Source organism: Ambystoma mexicanum, chromosome 2q (assembly GCF_040938575.1).
Source record: "Ambystoma mexicanum isolate Mex_15411 chromosome 2q, UKY_AmexF1_1, whole genome shotgun sequence".
Classification (NCBI taxonomy): Eukaryota; Metazoa; Chordata; class Amphibia; order Caudata; family Ambystomatidae; genus Ambystoma; species Ambystoma mexicanum.
The window spans coordinates 1,318,480,477-1,318,500,773 of record NC_090924.1 but is presented as its reverse complement, the minus strand read 5'-3'; the positions used below and the strand labels follow the sequence as shown (position 1 = coordinate 1,318,500,773).

The 20,297-nt window shown below is 45.9% G+C and overlaps 1 protein-coding gene across 1 annotated transcript in view; it reads left to right on the top strand.

Moving 5' to 3' along the window:
* The window catches only part of NEK10 (NIMA related kinase 10), a 2,768,076-nt gene that overhangs the window by 731,173 nt on the left and 2,016,606 nt on the right, over window positions 1-20,297 (top strand). The window contains exon 15 of the mRNA XM_069648774.1: window positions 2,722-2,805. Coding sequence (XP_069504875.1) covers window positions 2,722-2,805 — 84 coding nt within the window. The remainder of the gene's footprint in view (window positions 1-2,721; window positions 2,806-20,297) is intronic.

The following is a 20,297-nucleotide window of genomic DNA, read 5'->3' as shown; positions in this document are numbered from 1 at the left end:
TTCTGGGAGTGAAGAACGTGTAAGCGGAATCCCTCAGCAGGGAAATGGACCAGATACACGAATGGGAACTGGACGATCTTCAGTTGTCGAAGATTTTCAGAAAGTGGGGGCAGTCTTCTCTGGATCTCTTTGCAACAAGGGAGAACAAGAAATGCGAACAGTATGCCAGCAGATGGCCGCAGATCGATTCACTGGGGGAAGCGTTCTCCTTCCCGTGGATGGACAAGCTCTGTACGCCTATCTCCCGTTTCCACTCATACGGCAGACCCTGCAGTGGATTCACAGATACCGATGTCGAGTGATCTTGGTGGATCCTTATTGGCCGAGACAGGTGTGGTTCTCCAACCTGCTACAGCTTTCAATAGCGCGGCCGGTAACGTTTCAGAAAGTCCCAAACCTCCAGTCCCGGGACAAGGGAACAGTGTGGCACCACGACCCGGACAGTCTCAACCTCACAGCTTGGCCCCTGACTTCTCAGAGTTTGGTACCTTCAATATTTCATCGGATTGCCGTCGAATTCTACAAGCTGCGCAAGCTCCGTCCACGAACACTTTGTATGCATGCAAGTGGAGGAGATTCTGCATGTGGTATCAAAATCGGCCGGGTTTGCAGCCCCTAAATATAACTCCGGAACAGCTTCTACCATATTTGCTGCATTTAGCGGAGAGTGGGTTATCCTTTTCATCGATAAAAGTACACCTAGCAGCCATTTCAAGGTTCACGCGGAGGAAACAGTCGTCGCCGTTGTTTAGTGATAGACTGATAAAGCACTTCATGAAAGGTTTATTTCGTACATTTCCACCGATTAAACGCTTTCCTCCGACCTGGAGTCTTAACTTAGTGTAGGCGGGGCTAATGAAAGCTCCCTTTGAACCGATGGTTTCCTTGTCTATGAAGTTCTTATTGTGGAAGTTGGCTTTTCTGGTAGCTATCACTTCAGCACGACGGCTCTAGGAGATACAAGCATTGGCCATAGATCCTCCGTACTTGAGGTTCTTTAAGGACAAAGTGGTGCTGGCAACCAACCCTCATTTTATTCTGAATGTTCCTACTCTTTTTCATAAGCATTCGTCAATTGTACTACCTACCTTTTTCGCGACTCCATCATCGGTTGCTGAAAAAGCCCTCCATACTTTGGATGTGAAAAGAGCTCTAAAGTTTTATCTTCATCGGACTCAGCAATTCAGGTCTACGCAACAACTGTTTATGGCTTATGGTCCGTCGACGAGAGGAAAGGCAATCTGAAAACAAGGACTAGGTCGATGGGTCTCGTCGACGATTGCTTTTTGTCACTCCAAGGCGGGGAAACCGCTAAAAGGACGTCCGAGAGCTCATTCCACGAGATCAACTCCGTCTTCGGCGGTGTTGTGGGCCGGAATTCCGCTGGCAGACATTTGTCAAGCAGCATCCTGGTCGGTGCCCCATACATTTACCCGCCATTATTGCCTTGAACGGCAGCATGCAGACGATGTACAGATGGGACAAGCAATCCTACGGCATCTGTTTCAGTGAGGTAAGCCATATATATATATATATATCTTAATGTATATTGTGGCTGTTGTTGTTTTTTAAACCAACCTGTAACCGCTGCATTTAAAAAAAAAAAAAATGTGTCTTTAGGATGGCATTGGATTGCATTCACACCGCCATATCAGGATTACTGCTATATAATCTATTCTAAGCATGTGAATCCATGAAAGATCCAATGCTGTAGAAGGGAACAGTTTCTTACCTGTAACTCCATTTCTCCAGCATTGGTATCTTTCATGGATTCACATGCGCCCGCCGGCCTCTCCTGAATGCAATATATATATAATATATATATACCCCATTCTACTTTGGAGGGGTTAAAATCTGAAGAGAGCCTCGTGGCGGGGCATTTATACCGTTACGTCCTATTGGGGAATGTGTAAGCAGCCCAAAACGACGTAGATAGGACACAAAAGTGACGAAATTTTTCTTATGGGAAATGGCTTTATAAATGTACCAAGGGTTCCCAGTCTGACGACGGGGAATATTCTAAGCATGTGAATCCATGAAAGATACCAATGCTGAAAAATGGAGTTACAGGTAAGAAACTATTCCCTTATTACACCAAGAGCGCATTAACATCTGCAATACACCCATTAACTCTCAGCAGACTTCTTAAACTGAACATTAGCAAGCCATAGTTCAATGTTACTGCTTCACAGTGCTGGTTCAATGAGATCTCAGGAGGATGTGTTTAGGGTGGGAATGGCCATAGGGTTAAGCATGGCTATGGCCCATCAGTGGGTGGTTAAATAACCAAGCCACGGACACTCTGTGTCCCTTCTCACATGTCATCTTCCTCACATCTGTACTCTAATGCAATATGTTCTGCTATAAGGTGCGATTAATCACCATTTAATAGCAGCCAAAACTACAAAGATGCAGAGGAGAGCAAACTGCTCCTTTTGTGGGCTGTCATTTCAAGAGCGAAGTAGTAATTTACCAGCGTGATATGTTTCACTCACGAACCTAGACTTAATGCCTTAATGAGCTGGGGACATATGCTGGCTGTGAAACGTGACCTGATTTAACGTTCTCAGATGTCTAAGCATTGTGGGAATTTTCTGTCATGTTGTTAAAATGAACAGGCGACGCCTTGCCTCGTTGTCGTAACTGCATATTTACCAACTGCTTGATGAACAAGGTGACTGTGAAACCCACTTTGCTGAATTATTTTTACTTTCATGGCAGGAGAATGGGGTTTACACAATTGGAAAGTTAATTTTGCCAAGCAAACACAAGAACTCTGCAAAAGACAAAGCAGTCTTATTACAGGTAAAAGCTACATATATATATTGTGGCCCCCTTTTTGGTTAGTTGTGCATAAGTGCTATACAGGTTTTATGTGCATGCTACTCGCTTTATGATCAGCTGTATAAATGTGCCACCCTTTTATAAACTTCATAATGGGCCTGATACTAATGCCATTCATAATACTTAATTTCGTGCCCTACGGTCGACAATGTTTCATTTTTCAGACCCAAGATAGAGGTATTTCATAGAAAGTGAGTACTTTACAAATACAATATACATATATAGCAGTTTGTGTTTTATTTGCAGCTATTTGTACCGTGCCGTTTTCGCCACGGCCATCTTTGGCGATTTAAAACAATAAATATATCAAATTGAAGATCCTCAAGGGAATTTATCGGAAAAATGAAAAAAGGTGGCTCAAGGCCAGAAATATAACTGACCACATTAAGGTGGAATCTGCCTTGAAGCCATACAAAGCCGAGAGTCTTAAAGCCAAATCTATATGTCTTCAAAAGCAGATACACTCTGATAACAGACCTAAAGCTCTGTTCAGTGTGATACATTTTTTAATTAACCCGCTGTGCATCAATACTAGTCATTAAGCATCTCAAAAAGTGGTTAATGATTTTAATATTTTTTGTTGTTGAAAAAATGGAGTCGATTAGGATGAATATAGATGCTGAATGTTTAAGTTTGCATCCTAATACAACTATCAAGGCAGTATCCTTAGGAAATCTGGAGTCATTGCCCAAATGTGCTTTCTTACTGGTTAGTCTAGATAATGTGACCAATTTGAGAAGCAGTTTGAAACCCACCAACTATGCGTATGATCCAGTTCCTGCTTGTCTTGCAAAGCAACACGCACTGGCTCTCAGAGAGACTGTCCATGTTTTGATTAACGCCTCACAAATCCAAGGTTGTCTACCACCAGATTAAAGCGATTTTATTTTACCCCTTTGTTAAAAAGGTCAACTCTGGATTATAGAATATTATCAAATTATCGTCCTATTGCTGGTCTTCTATGGCCTGCCAAAGTTTTGGAAAAAGTTGTGACTGTACAACCTCAGATGTTTCTTGAGGAGAACAATATCCTTGATTCTTATCAGTCATGATTTAGGCTGGGCCATGGTACTGAGATGGCGCTAACTGCCGTAAGGGATGATCTACTCGAGGCTGTCGATGATGGTGATAACAGCATGCTGGTCATGCTGGACCTATCATCAGAATTCGATACCGTAGATTTGAATGTCCTGAAATCCAGATTGTTATCAGTGGCTCAAATATCTGATGAGGCATTAAACTGGTTTATCTCTTTTCTAATTTACCATGTTCAACAGGTAGAAATTCATCCATATCTGTCTGACCCTTTGCCTGTCACCTCTGATGTTCCCCAGGGCTCCTCTTTGTCACCATTGTTATTTAACGTGTACATTCAACCAATGCTTGATATTTTCTCTCAGTTTGATCTTTGCTATCATTCTTATGCTGATGACACTCAGATCTATGTCAGGCTAAAACATTCTTTTGAGGCTTTGGAGCTAATTATGTCCTGTGCCAATAAAATCCAAAACTGGACGCTGGAGAATAAACTCCAATTGAATCCGTTAAAAACTGAGATTATTGTTTGTGGCTCAAAAACTAAAGTGGCAAATGTTTTAAATACTGTCCCGTGTCCAAAGGTATTTGGGGTTCCAACCAAATACACTGAGAAAGTTAAAAATCTAGGCTGCATTTGGCAGTCTAGTTTAAGATGCAATCTTCATGTTAAACAGATCTACTTCCAGCTCAAACTATTAAAACTATTGCTGCCTCTCATTCTAGAGAAAGATCGGCTGATAGTGGTCGGAACACTAATCAATGCCAGGATAGATTATTGTAATGCCCTTTTGATGGGCATTCCTAAATACCAGCTTCAGAGGTTAGAGGTAGTTCAAAACTCAGCGGTTCGACTGATCTTCAATCTATCCAGGAAAACTGGTATTTCTCCTTTTCAAAGGAGCCCTTGTTGGCTCCCATTGCAACAGAGGATCATGTTCAAGATTGTGTGTATGGTCTTTAAGTGTGTTTATGGTTTGGCTCCAGTTTATATGTCATCCAAGATTAATACTTATCGCCCTAATCGTATGTTACGATCTGCGGGACAAGGTCTGTTAGTGGTTCCTTCTTCCAGAACCTCTATATGGGGTGACAGACGTTTTTCCTTGACAGGTCCACGAACCTGGAATTCACTTCCAGATCATTTACAACAAATTGAGTCCCTGAGCATATTCGAGAAACAATTGAAGACCTATCTGTTTTTGTAGAATCAATTTCTTAGTGTTCTTCAGTTCTACACAAATATTGCTAATTGCCATCTGCACCCAGATGCAGGTTTCTGCCGGGTTCCTGTGGGTTATGTGCTATACAAATGTACAAAATCAAATCAAAATCAGATCCTCTGTATCGGGGTACAAATACAAGCCCAGCATCCAAATCTATAACCAAAGACCCTCTTTTTCCCTCCGAGAAGCCTGTTAGCTTGACTCTTCCACTCGAAGCAAAAACTCTGGTTGTAGTGTTAACAGGTGTTTTGCCAGTCGAGAAGGGTGGTACTGAACATACTGAGCCCCTAAGTAACAAATCAATGTACTGCATAAATGAATGTATCAGAGGTATAGATATTGGCTGGCAGACCTAAAGTGCAATACCACAATCCTCAGCAATGCACCTTTCACCTGGTCAGATCACCATTGCATCACTTTTCCTATACAGGAAGGAGTAAAAGATCCAGTATTTGATCTCGTTGACCATCAGGTCCTTACCAAACACCTGACCACAGCTGCATCGTTCTCCCCGAACACCGCTAGTTGGATCCAATCCTTTCTCTCAAACAGAACAACAAGGATCTTTGCACCCACAGCGTCGACTGAGCCAGTACCCATTTATTGTGGAGTCCCACAGGGTTTGTGTGTTTCACCCACGCTCTACAACATATTCACAAAACTCCTCTTTGATCGTCTTGATGGCTTGTGTGTCACCTACAGAAATTATCCAGATAACACCCAAGTCCTCATTACACTCACTGGCTGCTATGACGAACATTCCAAAATGCTTAATGCAATTTACCATGGAATTCAGGCATGGATGGCCACCCACAGCCTCTGTCTGAATGACGACAAGATGGAGGTGATGATCATTGGATCTCAAGCTCGTCTAAATAGACTTGACACATGCTATAAGACCTTTAACATTGATGGGAACATCATTAAAGTTGCCAATGAGGTCAAACCTTAGGCATCTACTTAGTCTCTACTCTCTCCCTCAAAAGACAAGTTAGTTCTACAGCTTCAACTACAGCGTACACCAACAAACTGATCAATGCCTGCAAACCATACTTGTCTACTAACAGCTGCCTTACACTCGACAGGGCATTGATCCTGTTCAAGTTGGACTACTGCAACACCTTATTCTTAGGCTCCTTCGAACGCAATCTGAACAAACTTCAAGTTCTCCAGAACAATGCTCTCAGATCTGCTTTAAATATATCACGCTCCAATCACATCTCAGCCACTAGACGGGATATACACTGGCTCCCGGTGCGTGACAGAATCTCATTGCGCACCATGAGTAAGGGGGAGGAGTGGGTCGTGGGGGAGGTCAGGAGGAGGGACTGCAAAAGAGGAATTCAGCAGGCGTCCCAGCAGCCAAATAAAGGGGAAATGATACAGAAGTACAGTAAGTCCAGAGACCAAGGAGAAAGGGCTAAGGTACAGTAAGCAGTAGTATCACAACATGAGTAAGATAGGGGGGAACATGGATGAGAGGCCAGAAATTATAACATTGTCATAGGAATTACAGAAAGCCCAAATTTGGGATCTTGAAAATGCAGATGAGGGGCAAGGATGACTGCAATATTGGCGTAGCAAGAATTTCCAACAGATATGCAAAAGATGCAGCAAATCCCGGTAAGGTTGGCAAAGAATAGAAATAGTTAGATTCGGTATTTCAACAGGTAGGCAGGATGCAACAATTTAGGTAAGGCCAAAACAGATTTCAACACAGTTAGATTCGATGTTATGCTAACGAGTAAAATGCTCAAACATTTGAGTGCAGCAACAGCTATCTACACAACTAGATTCTATTTTCTGCTAAACCAGTAAAATAGCCAAAGCTTTGGATGCCGCAAATGTTTGCAAATAACAGCAGGAATCAGATGCGGCCTTCAAGATAATAAACACAGCAATGTTAGTAAGTCCAAGGGCCTCATTACACGGATGGCGGAGAACCATGGCGCTATTAGCGCCATGGTTCATGCCGGTAAAATACCGGCACCGCCTTGGCGGAAAGGGGAATTACCGCCCCATTCCAAGGTTGGCGGGGCGGTAATTCCCCCTTCCACCATTGCCCTTCCCCATTCCCATTTTTGCCCCATAGGGCATAATGGGAATGGGGAAGGCGCTAATTACGGTACCGCAAATTGCGGTACCGTAATTAGCTCCCTGGGTCCCTTTGCGGGTTGGTTTTTAACGCCTGCAAAAAGCAGGCGTTAAATCCCCCAACCTGCAAAGGGACCTCGTAGTAAGGCGGTAAGGATTTACCGGTACCAGTATTTTACCGGTACCGGTAAATCCTTACCGCCATCCGTGTAATGAGGCCCCAAGAGTGAGCAATTCGCATTTCATTAAACCTCTATTATGTTGAGGGATATAGGCCAGGATGCTATTGGTTTCAACCCTTGTCTTAACCTATTTTTAATGCATTATTGTTATTTATATGTTGATTTATGATATACGACTGTTGGCATTTGCCCGTAATAAACATCATGAACCTGATGTGAGTCAATCCTAGTCATTCCGAGCTGGGCGGTTCGCCATGGTGCTATTAGCACCATGGCTGCCTCCCAAACCGGGTCCGGTCTGGTTGAATGGGGACTTACCGGGTCATTCCAACCCTGAAGGACCCGTTAAATCCCCATTCAACCAACCATTACCCATTCGAGCCCCCATAGGGCTCAATGGGAATGGGGAAGGCACTAATAACGGGCTCGCGAATAGCAGGCCCGTTATTAGCGCCCTGGTCCCTTAGCGGGACCCGTAAAGGACGTGTGGTCTGACCACACGTCCTTTATGGTTCCCGCTAAGGGACCTCGGAATTGGGCAGTAAGGGATTACCGGCACCGGTCTCCTTACCGGTGCCCGGTATCCCTTACCGCCCAACTCGGAATGAGGCCCCCAGACTTGTAGATTGTTTCACATCTGGCATGGGACAATTCGAGTTCCAGCTCTGAGTTGCAATACTTTCAATACATACTCACCCCAGTCTAGCCTTGTGTTTTTGTTTGACGCACGCATGCATCTTGCTTTTATGCATAACCTGCATAACATTTGCAGTTCGACAAGTCTAACTTTTTTTTGCGCAGAAAACAGGTAATTTGCTGTCTCATCAGCTGTCAGAAACCTCTGAAAACCTCTGAAAACTGCTGAGCTGTGACCAGAAAAGCTAGTGCCCTAAGGCAATGAGGGTGGGCCTTGCTCCTCATGCCACATCCTGTTAACTCACTGTCTACCAACAAAGTGTGTAGGCTTCAATACTCACACACTGATGGGATCATGATGCAACAGGAACCGTTAGGGCGTGTCTGCATTGTGCTCCGGCAATGGTTGCAAACTAGCATGTACACATAGATAGGTATTTGCTAGTTGCCCGCACGTGGGAGCAGCATGTGCGTTGCAATGACATTCCTTAAAGTGGCAGTCAGTTGCAATGGATGTTTCAGATTTTCATACTTATTTCATGGTTATTGATGGAAATGTAAAAAATCATGCAGACGCTCATGCTCTGCTTGATCCTGTCCATTTCAGTCACTGCAATACACTCCGAGAGCCCAGCCTTCACCGGGTTTTCCCCTGCGCCTGGCCTGTGACAGGGCATGCCAGGTGCATCAGAAGCTCACGGTTACCCCAGCTCTCGCAAACGTGTATTCTCACATTTCTCTTTACTCTTGGCAGTACTGCCTATAGATTACTTTGATAAACCCAGTGCTGTGAAATGACTTTCTTTTAAAGAACCACCGCAGAAAGCATGCATTCAGACGTTTTGAGCACAATATCGACAATCTAACTAGCAACAGAAGGATCTCTCTGCCTATTTTTTTTAATAGATCTTTCCAATATTCAGGAAAATGCATGGAGGTTATACAAATATCTTTGAGGTTATGAAAAATATTGTGCCTCGCCTTTTCTTTTCTTGATGACATAATCAATTGATTATATACCCAAGTGGATACAATTAAATTTACTTTTCATTACCCAACTGTTTCAAATTTGCATTCTTAAAATGTTGATAGTTGGCGCAATCCTTTTATTACCACATATATGTAGAGCACTTTAATATCTTGTTTTGTCTTCATTTGTTTTTAAACATTATTTGCTTATTGTTATTGGTTAGAAAACCTTTAGCTATCGTTCACATTAAAATTCATAAAACATTTCAAAAGAAAGCACACATATTATATTGTTACATTTTAGAAACACAACAGTAAATTATGACTTTTGTAAAGTAGAACTCCTTTCATATGGAAGGTAAATGAAAGCTGTCTTTAGGTTTTGATGCCAGGCACTTAGTCCTAAGGGTGCTTCAGAGTGATTGCTGTCTTTTGTTGTTCTCCCAAGTGCCAAAGCGCTTTGAAAAACGTCTATTAAAAGTATTTGACGGGTTCAACATCCTGAAGCCCCCTTTTGCCAGCGACCACCAAACGTGATTATCACTACTTCTATATTTACGAGATGCATCACGTTTGAAATGCTAAATGATGTAAAAACCTCATTCTTATGGGTTGAAATACCTCCTTAAAAAGCATAAAAGTAGATTGTTTTCAATGCATTTTTTGCATCTGGGCGACATTTGCTCTACTGCTAATACAGAAGATTGTTTGCACTATGGCAAACATTGCTCTGGTGCAAACATACATAAGCAATTTTCTTTTTTATTAGTGGGGCTATTTTTGCACTAGCACTAATACCATCCAAAATTCTACTTACGCCAATGCAAAGTTCCTGTAATAAGGCCCCTAGTTCCTTATTTCTTCTTCACTGTCAGGCGCTTAACTAGACTCGTTCTTGCAAACATTTTCTTCCAAAGAACAAACAATTGCATTTTTGCAAAATGATATTGGTTTGCGTGTCATAAGTGTCCTTGTTGCCAGCTGGTAGACAAAGCACCCCATGTACACATCCCCTAACCCCTTCCTTAGGTTGCTGGCAGTTTGAGGCGGCGCAGATGAGCTTTGTCCAGGTATCCTGACCACCAGCATGAGCCATTTGATTCCACTAGGCAGGGTTAGCTTGGTCCTGAAGGAACGACTTATCTTCAGAGCAGCTTGCCATCATTGGGCATCTCCAGTCCTGATTGTGGGTGGCCTGCAGGATGCAGATGTACCATTTGCAAGAGCCAACATTCATTCCGCAGTCACCCTTGAGTGCCCACACATATGTGGGAGGTGGGATGTGCTCTTCCATGCTGCAGCGCTTGCCTGGATGAAGGCCTGGCACGCTTTACTGTGACAGAGGTATTGGATGGTCTGATCTGCAAGGAATATTCCCATGGGGTAATGATGTTTTTTGTCTGCATACCTATATATGTCATAAAGGAATCTTGGGAGAGCCCCAGCTTTGAAGAGGAGAATGAAATGTTCCCCAATGGTGCAAGTTGGGATCCTCCTTCAGGTGATTGCAATGCTCCCACCTGCCCTGGAATGATTATGGGGCATTTCTAACAGACTGTGGCTGTGCTGTTCTCTTTGAATCTGTCTCCCCTGTCAAACAGAAGTCGGGCCTCCATCAGATGGTGCCAGAGTGCTCCTAGTTCGCCCATGGTGCCTCTGTACTGGAGAGGGAGTGGGCATCTCCTACTGTTTTGGCTTGCTGGACTGTGCTTGGTCCTGTAGATGGGGTTTTGCCACTGCTTGGCTTTGGGTCGGATTCCATCGCTTGATCCTGCCTACCTACACGTTTTTAATCCCACCATTGTGTCTACATAGCTCCTTTGACACTGCAAGAATTTGCAGTGAAAACCTGACTTAAGGTTGCCATCCTTTGCAACAATTCTGTGTAAGGGATGCACTTCTTAAAAGTTCAATGCCGATAAGATAGCTGAATTCAGTCTTTCATCCTTCTAAGGTCAATAAATGAATACCAACTTAGGTTGGGTCATGATTGTATGCAAATATGTTCTATGTACAGCACATTGGCAAACTCACTATTTAAATAACACATCATCATCTGTCATTACTGGTACCAACCATTAAGCTCCCACAAAGGACATATACTTTTTCCTTCCCTTCCTTCTGGGGAAATGTAAACTTCTCTGTCCCTCTTTCTGTAGAGATGTTAGATGGTCTACCTTTTTTCTGTTTTCTGAAAACATGTTACATGGTTCTTTTTCCTACTGAAGACCAGTCGGTATAAACCGCTTCATTCAATTATCTTCAGGGATCAGTTTCAGCCTATTTTCTAACTTCTGCAGGTAGTTATTTTCTTGTGTCAATGTCTGAATTCACTTCATAGCAGTTTCTTTCTATGACCATGAGACCTGTTGTGCCATCTTGTCTTGATGCCGGTATAGAATTTCTTTCGAATGGATTGTGTCCTCCCATGTATTCCTCATCTTAGATATTCGTATCGTCAGCTTTGCTGCTTCAGAGAAAATGTTTCCATACCAGAGGGCGCTGTGCCCGATGTCATGGCGTCGATGTCCCTCAAGGGCTGCCGTCATCCATAGTATAAATAGCTCAAGCCGCGCCCATTGGCTTTAGTTCAGTTTTTCCGAAAACTTTCACTTTGTGTGTATGAAAACAGTGCTTCATTCTTTCCAGATGTGTTCATCATCTAATCCTTCTACCCCTAAAACTGGCTTCAAAAAATGCCATAATTGCGGGAAGAAAATGTCCGTAACTGATCCCCATCAAGTCTGCCTCTGGTGCCTGGGTCCCGACCATCGAGTTGACGACTGCGGTTCCTGTCAAGCTATGACGGGTAAAGCTCTCAAGGGACGACAAGGTAAATTAGTGGTGGAGGAGGAATCTTTGAAGGCCTCTTCGAAGAAAAATAAAGGCTCAGCAGAGTCTAGGGAAGAGTCCTGGCGTAAGTCGAAGAAGTCTAGATCGAGGAGTCGATCAAGAATATCGTAGTCATCTTCTTTGAGGAAGGCGAAGAAGAGACATCACAGATCTCCCTCTTCTTCATCTTCGGATACAGGGGTTGCCACTTGTCCATCTAAGCATGATTCCCCTAGAAAATGGGAGGCTTTTAGAACCTCAACTGGGAGGGTCGATGAGGAATACGTGGGAGGAACATCCAATCAAAAGAATGTTACAGTTGGTAAGTAACTTGTTCTTCAAATGGATTGTGTCCTCCCACGTATTCCTCGTCTTAGATAGACTCCCAAAGCAGTGAACATTTGGAGGAGGGAGTACTAATTAATTCTACTCATGGACCATGACTTTAAGTATAACTTTGTCTTTATGGAAGATGGTGTGAGGAGGCTTACAAGAGAGACCCTGTAACTCACTCACCCTGCGGGCTGATGTAATAGCCACTAGTAGGGCTGTCTTCAAAGTGAGAAGCCTTAGTGGACAAGAATGCAAAGGCTTGAAAGGAATGCATGTAAGGAATTTTAATACTAAATTTACATCCCAAATGGGGACTTGAAATGGGACTGGAGGGTACATGTTAGTGAGACCCTTTGAAAACTGCACAATTAATGGAATTTTGAATTAAGACACCTCTTCCGAGGAGCGCTTAAAAATAAAAGCACTGCTAGGTATCCTTTTATTGTACCAATCTGGAGCCCCAGATTGACCAAATGTAATAGCAAAGAAAGTACCATAGGTGTACCACATAGGAATGGATCCACATTCTTATCCTTGCACAGGTTACTGAACTTGTTCCAACAACACCGGTACAAGGATTTTGTTACTGGCCTTCTAGCCGAAAGCCTCTCAGAAGCCATGCCTGAAGGCTGAGTGTCTTGACCTCTAGATGGAGAACCCGACCTTCCTCTTGCGAGAGAAGATCCTCTCTTTATGGAAGACGAATTGAAGGGCAGATGACATGTCCAGAAGATCTGGGTACCACATCCTCCTGGCCCAATCTGGGGCAATTAGGATCATGGTTTTCCTGAACTTTCTCAACCTCCTGATTACGGGAGGAACCACAGGGACTGGAAGAAACGCATATAAAACTTAAAAAGTGGAAATTCCCAGTCCACTATGAACGTGTTCCCTAGAGCTCCTCTTGGAAGAAATTCCCTTGAGCAGTACAGTTTGCACTTCCTGTTGACACTGGTCACGGACATATCCACTTGCGGGGTTCCCCAAAGGGTGAAGATCTCTTGAAGGACTTCCTGACCTAGTTCCCACTGGTGGGATACTGTGCTCTGCCTGCTCAGAGCGTCTGCCGTTGTGTTCTGCTATCCGGCTACGTGAACTGCAGATAGAGAGATTCCTTCTTGTATTGACCAGAACCAGAGCTGCATTGCCTCTCTGCACAGTGGTAGTGACCCTATGACTCCTCTCTTGTTGAGGTAGTACATGGCCACTGTGTTGTCTGTCATTATCAGGACATTCTTTCCCCGTACAGAGGGCAGAAAGGCCTTCAGTGCTAGTCTGATTGCCCTCAGCTCCAAAAGGTTGATGTGTAGTTTGGACTCTGATGGAGACCAACGACCGCTGATTGCCAGATCGTCTGTCTGAGCTTCCCACCCCGTGTGTGAGGCGCCCGTCACTACTGTTATCTCCGGCCATGGTTGCCAAAAAGATTCTCCCTTGAGAATATTGTCCTTGCAAGCCCACCATAGAAGATCTTGAGCCACTCTGGCCAGAACTTGCAAAGGATCTGACATATTCCACGAAATATTGCCACCATTGAGACCTGAGGCCCCACTGAAGGGATCTCATTCTCAATCTGGGCTCTGGCACCAGAAAAATGCAGGGTGCCATGAGGCCAAGCAACCTCAGAAACCTGAAGGCCGGCAGATCCTGGGCATTCTGGATCTTTGTTACCATCTGCAGAATGTGATGAGCTCTCACCTCGGGAGGCGAGGCTTTCCCTGAGGAAATATCCAGGACTGCTCTGATGAATTGGAGTCTTTGGAATGGTATCATATGTGACTTCTTGTAATTGAGTGAGAAGCCCAGTCTGTGTAACAAGTGGCATGTCATGCTCAGATGTTTCTGGGCCTGTTCAGGTGAACGTGCCCTGATTAACCAATCATCCAGGTAGGGGTAGACGTGAATCCCCCCTCTCCTGAGACTCGCTGCCACTACCACCATCAGTTTGGTGAAAACCCCTGGGGAGCAGGTCAGCCCGAATGGCATAACTCAAAACTGATAGTGAGAAATACCAACCACGAACCTCAGGTACTTCTGTGCTTGAGATGGATTGGCACATGAAAGTAAGCATCCTGAAGGTCCAATGATACCAAACAGTCTTGGAGTTGGAGAGCCTGAAGGATCTTAGAAAGGGTTACCATATTGAACGTGTCCTTCCTGAGAAACCAGGGTCTTGTGTGTCAAGGCCTCAGAGTGGCTTAGAGGCGACTGCAGCAGCGGCTGAGGGGACAGTTGCAGCTGCTGGGGCTGATCTAACACCTTTTCCTTGTTCACACCGAGGAAATCTTCTTTGTCTTCTTTGACTAGCCTGTCGTCTTCCTCTTCCAAATGAGGAATAAAAACGAAAATGACGGCTCCGACAGGAATATGAGCCTGAGTAGGAGTGTTGCTGATGTTGACGTATGACGTGGCTAAGTGACTTAGCCACCGCCTTAGAGGTTTGCGGCTTCTACAAACTTTCATCCGCCTTGCTGCTGAACAACCTCAAGCCATCAAATGGCATATTGAGAAGTCTGGCCTCCACATCCGGTGCAAAGCCCGACTTTCTCAGCCACGCAAACCTGCGTAGCACTGTGCTAGAAGCCATGGACCTGCTGATGCTGTCAGCAGTGTCCAGTCCTGACTGGAGGCATTCCCCCATAGCCTCCTTTCCATCTTTTACAATCGCAAGAAAGCTGTCCCGTTCCTCGCCCTCAGGAATGTGTTCAGCCGCAGCACTAATACAATCCCACAAGGTGTATGTAAAGCTCTGTCAGCTCCGGACGTGACGTCGGGCCTTGTTCATATACTGCGCCCCCGTACCTCAGTTCCTTTTTTCTACGTGCTCAGCTCACTGCTCTTGAGGAACTTTGGCGATCTTCGATCTTTCGAATTTCACTTCGTTTTTTTTGACAATTGTCCAAACTCGCATTGGCCCAACCGCTGTCCAAGTCACTGGCGCGGTCGACCGTTCGGTCATTGGAGGCCGAAACGGAGGACCCCACACCTGAAAAAGAGGATAGGCACAGGTGCAAGATCCCACTCTCAAAGCCACTCGTCGTCATTGTCCTTACATGAAAAGCAGGGGCGTCACCGACAACAATGCGTCTTCAAGTCCTCGTCGGAATGCGGTAAGTCATTGGTGGGGCCGAAGTCCAGGCAGGAATGGGAGGACTTAAGTCCCAGATGTTGCCCATGTTTCAGAAGGCAGCTGTAGGTGCTGGCGAGCCTGCGAAACTGCAGGCCCCGGTACCTGCAGTCGCTCACAGTAATTCTGGGCCGGGCTAGCACCGATTCCGATGCTGTTGGCGTCAGGGGAGCCTTCGGGCTTGCGCTGAGCAAATATGGCCATTGATCAGGCTTTTGTACCGTTGTTCCAATCTGACTTCTCGGTTCAATGGCGCACATATTCGGCACCGCGGATGGAGACCTGGCAGAGGTCGAGCCCATTTATACAGGGATTATTTTACTGACCAGGCAGACCTCTTTGCCTTGGCAGAGGGACTGCACAATGCCAGTGGGCTGGTGTCATGACCACGGTGAGGGGGCACAAGTTGTGCCACAAGCAGGCTCCCACCAGAACCCTGAGGGCCTTAAAACCACTGCAAAAGGTATCCTGCAGCCAGTCCTGACGCCTTTGGCACCAGGCTCATATGTAGGAAGGAAGGGCTGTTCAAACTAGGTCCCATTTATTTACATGGGCCTTTAAATCCAACACGGAAGCACCCACAGTCTAGTTCTAAGAACCAAGCCATGCAGTCTAGTGTTTTGGGGGTGGCAGGGCTGGAACTACTTTCCCTGGTACTACTTTACCTGGGCTATATAAACCTCACCCTGACTGCAGAACACGCTTCGTGTTATTCTGCAACCAGCAGCGTGATGCTCACCGTGTCCAGATCCTGGTCTTCAGCATCTTCCTGTAATCCTGCAAGAACAAGAACAAGATTATTCTGTTTTACCTGAGAAAACACCATCCAGCACTCAGCATCTCAACTGGGCTGCAATATGTGGAAACTGAGAGAAGAAGAAACATCCCTCCCCTGTGAGTACTAGCTTAAGGACTTCCGGCGAACCGCTACCACAGCTGCTGTTCGAACATTGCGACCTGCAATAACGAGAAAGGGAAAAAACAATATTAGAATGCGCGCTTCCAAAACATCGAATTCCATCAGTCTTACCTGAAATCCATCACGCTACGCCACTCTTCCATCCGGAACACCACAGCAACCTCTGCAAAGGAAAAGAGACATATTCAGGTTCGCTTTCAATATTAAACAACTGCAGAGCGCTGTACTTACCTTAAAGGATTCCGGGGGCCTGTTTTTCATTGCGCTCTCATCCACTCGCAGCACCACATCGGCCTGTGAGGAGAAGAAGAAAACACAGGTTAGCTTTAAAAGACAATAAAGGTACTGCGCTTCGTGCTTTCTCTTACCTAGAAACGTGCCTCTCCATCCGGCACGCCAGCATCAAGACCTTTGCACCTGAAAAGAAGGAGATAAAGACATTAACAAATTCCCACCATAAACAGAACAAAGACTTACAATTAACAAATCTACCTGCCTACCATCAGATTCGGGGTCACAGCAGGCCTGGGTCCAAGGAAGACATACTGCACCAGTGAAGCAACTCGGGCAGCTCGCCAACAAATGTCAAGCACCCCTGCACAAGAAACGCAGGACGGATAGCTCACCCTACAAATAACTAAGGCGAGAAAAGAACCCAGTGGGAAGGGAATCGGCCAGAGGGAGGTGGGAGATTCACCCATTAGAGACAGTTATCACAAATCCTCCCGTTTGTAATTGCAGATTTATTATTCAGCACTGGGCAACTACGCATCCAGGGTTCCAGATCTCAGAGCCTTCCAGACACCCCCAGGGATATCAGGCGAGCGTAACAGCTGGACACTTCTCCAGATATCGAACTGCAGCAGGCTCACTCTTATTGCAATACTCATGCAAAATGTAGGGCTCTCGTGGACAGGGTAGTTGACACCTTAGGGCTCAATACCCCTGCTGTACCTGTCCAAGGGTATGAGCTCACGGACATTCTTGATGAAGGTCCCACCACGGAAAGGAATATGCCATTCAATCCTGCTATAGCCAACCCAGTCGCCACCTTATGACAACACCCCTGAATCATTCCTCCGGTTAATTCAAACCTGACAAGCAAGTATAGGCCGACAAGAGGAGACCCTCTTTTTCTCTCCTCTCACCCCATGCCAACAGGTTTGGTTGTTCAGGCGGCCGCGGTGTCCACCACGGCGGCCTCTTCCACTTCCAATTTGCAAACTGACAAGCAGGACAAGAAAGTGGATACCCTAGCAAAGAAAATGTTCTCCTCCGGGAGCATGGCTTTAAAGGCTACTAATTTCTCCTGTGGCTTTGCAAAATATTCATTTGAACTGTGGAAAGCAGTTAAGCATGCAGCCCAGTACGTCCCTGAAGAGGAAATGCGGGAAGGTTCCTGCAGCTGGTGGATGACGGGAAGGAAGTGGCCAGGCAGTATTTGTAAACGGGCCTGGACGTGGCGGACTGCATTGGTTGGTCGATGAGTTCAGCCATGGTCCTTAGGAGGCAGGCCTATCTGCGCTTCTCGGGGTTCTCCCCCAATGTCCAGAATACATTGTTGGACATGGCTTTTGATGGGGAGAATCTCTGCAGCCTGAAGGCCAACTACTCCTTGGATAAATTCAAGGAGTTCAAGCTTGCTGTAAAGTCGCTAAAACCTGCCTTGAGTTTAGCTTCTAGGGGGAGAGGCTACAGTTGCTACATCCCCTATAGCAGCAGGGCTCCAGGCAGAGGTGTTTCTCACTCTCCGGAAGGGGAAGTGAGGCCTCTACAGGTCAGCAGACAGCAGCAGCAGTGGCTCTGTCCTCAAAGCTGCTTTGATTTCTCCTCCTACAACTCACTGGTTGGAGGACGGCTGTCCGAGCATTGAACCCAGTGGCAAGAGATGACCTCCAACACCTGGGCCTGCAGCTCATGCAGTGGGGTTATTGTCTGTCCTTCTTAAGAATACCTCCTGGCCACCTCCTTGCCAGCAGTAACAGGAGCTCTAAGAAGAACTGAGAGCACTGTTGTTGAAGGGTACTGCCCGAGCAGAGAGGGTCAGGTTGGTATTCCTGGTATTTCCGGGTATCCGAGAAGGGAGGAGGTCTCCGTCTCATCTTGGACCTCAGGGCCTTGAACAAGTTCCTGAGGAAATACAAATTCAGGATGGGTACGTTGAGAGAGGTTCTACACACTCTCGATGTACAGGACTGGTTGGTGTCCATAGATCTTCCAGGCGCTTACTTTCATGTACCGATACACCAAAAGCACAGGAGATTCCTCAGGTTCCTCATAGAGGACAAGCACTACCAGTTCTAAGTGCTTCCAATTGGGATGATCTCCACTTCAAGGGTCTTCACCAAGCTCATGGCGGTAGACGCGGCTCAACTCAGGAGATCCGTGTCCATGTGTTCCCGTACCTGGACGACTGGTTAATCCGAGGGCGGTTGATAGAGTAGGTCTTGTCCCATCTCAGGGACAACTGTTCACTACTCCACAGGCTGGGCTTCTCCCTGAACTTGCAAAAGTCCCAAACAACAGCAGCTCAGAGGCTCCAGTTCATCAGGGCAGTCCTAGATACTCGGGCAGGGAAGGCTTTGCCGCCCCGGGGAGAGAGTGGCAAGCATTGTGCAGATGGTACAGCTGTTCCAGGGATCTACGTGATCCGACCGCAGCTGATTTGCCCGCGGCCGGAAAGTTTGCATGAGAAAGGTGCGAACCACCAAAGGTTTGCACCTTTCTCATGCGAACACACGTACATACCCACACCCCCACCCACCCCCCCAACATAAACAAACCCCACTTACCTTTTTCTTCACGCTGAGTCCGTGTGGCGCCAGTTCCCTTTCACTTCCGTGATCGGGAACCAGCACTGCAGGGTCCTTTTCTTTTTTTCTTTTTTTTTGTTATGGGGGCTGCAGGGGTTTCCTCCACAACCCCTGCTCACTATACTGCGAAGTATAGTGAGCGCGGTGTTGCGGGGGGCTACTTGAGGCCCCGCAGTCTTTTTTTTTTTACTTACATGCAATGTTACCATCAAAGTTCGAACTTTTGGTGTTCGAACCTCTGGTGGTAGCATTTTTAGACCTTTTTTTACGTGTGACCGTTTATATACGGTAAAAACGTACAATACCCTGTTCCAGGACCGCGCCACCTTACCAGCGGCCTCCTTCCTCCACCTCTTAGGCCTCTGTATTTTTCTTGTGCCAGAGGCCAAGCAACGGATGCAATCTTTGCCATGCCTCCTGCGAGGTCAGTGGTCCCAGTAGTTCTGAATCTTGAAGGACACCCTCAGGGTGTTCAGGGTCAATGACCTTTCTTGGTGGGCCAACAGCACCAACTTGCTAGCAGGGGAAACCTTCTGGCCTCTGTGGCCTCAGGTCCAAGTAGTCATGGATGCATCCCCGAAGGTTTGGGGCACTCACTGCGAGGACTTACAGGTGAGCGGTGTGAGAAACCAGAAGGTGTCTCACCCGCTAGTCCCCACGGATCTCTCCCAGGTGGCCAGGGCACGGCCATCGCCTTTGGAACCAGACCTTGGGGGTGGACCAGTGCTTTGAGGAATGGGACACGTATCCGCCTACCTCCCCAGCAGCCCCTTAAACCCCATGGTGTAGCACAGTTAGGGCTTATCACACTCTTTGTTTTAGCAGAGTATTTAAAGGGTAAGCTCTTTATAAGTAATTGGTCCATTTAAGAACCATTGATTTGGACAAGGGGTTCAAAAGGGGTATTTTATTCTAAAAGCACATGCAAAAAACTAGTTTTATGCCCAAATCGTCTTTTTTTAGGACAATTAACAAAGAAATGTGCAGAACATCTTGTTAGTTTTCATGTGTTCGCTTTTTGTTGTGTCAAATACGTTTATTGTTTTGTAAAATATCACATTTCACTTGCACCATATTGTGATGTCCATGTGACCCCGTATGGGAGTCAGAGCGGGAACTGCCCGTTCGGCGGGCTCCACGCTCACCTTTAATGACTTGTCCACGTGACTGCGGTCACATGAACATCACACATATGAAGTTATGTCTTTGTCAAACGATGCAAAACACCCAGGTTACCTTTTCACGTAATTTTTTGTTTTTGAGTCTAAATCTTGAAAGAAATCCTAC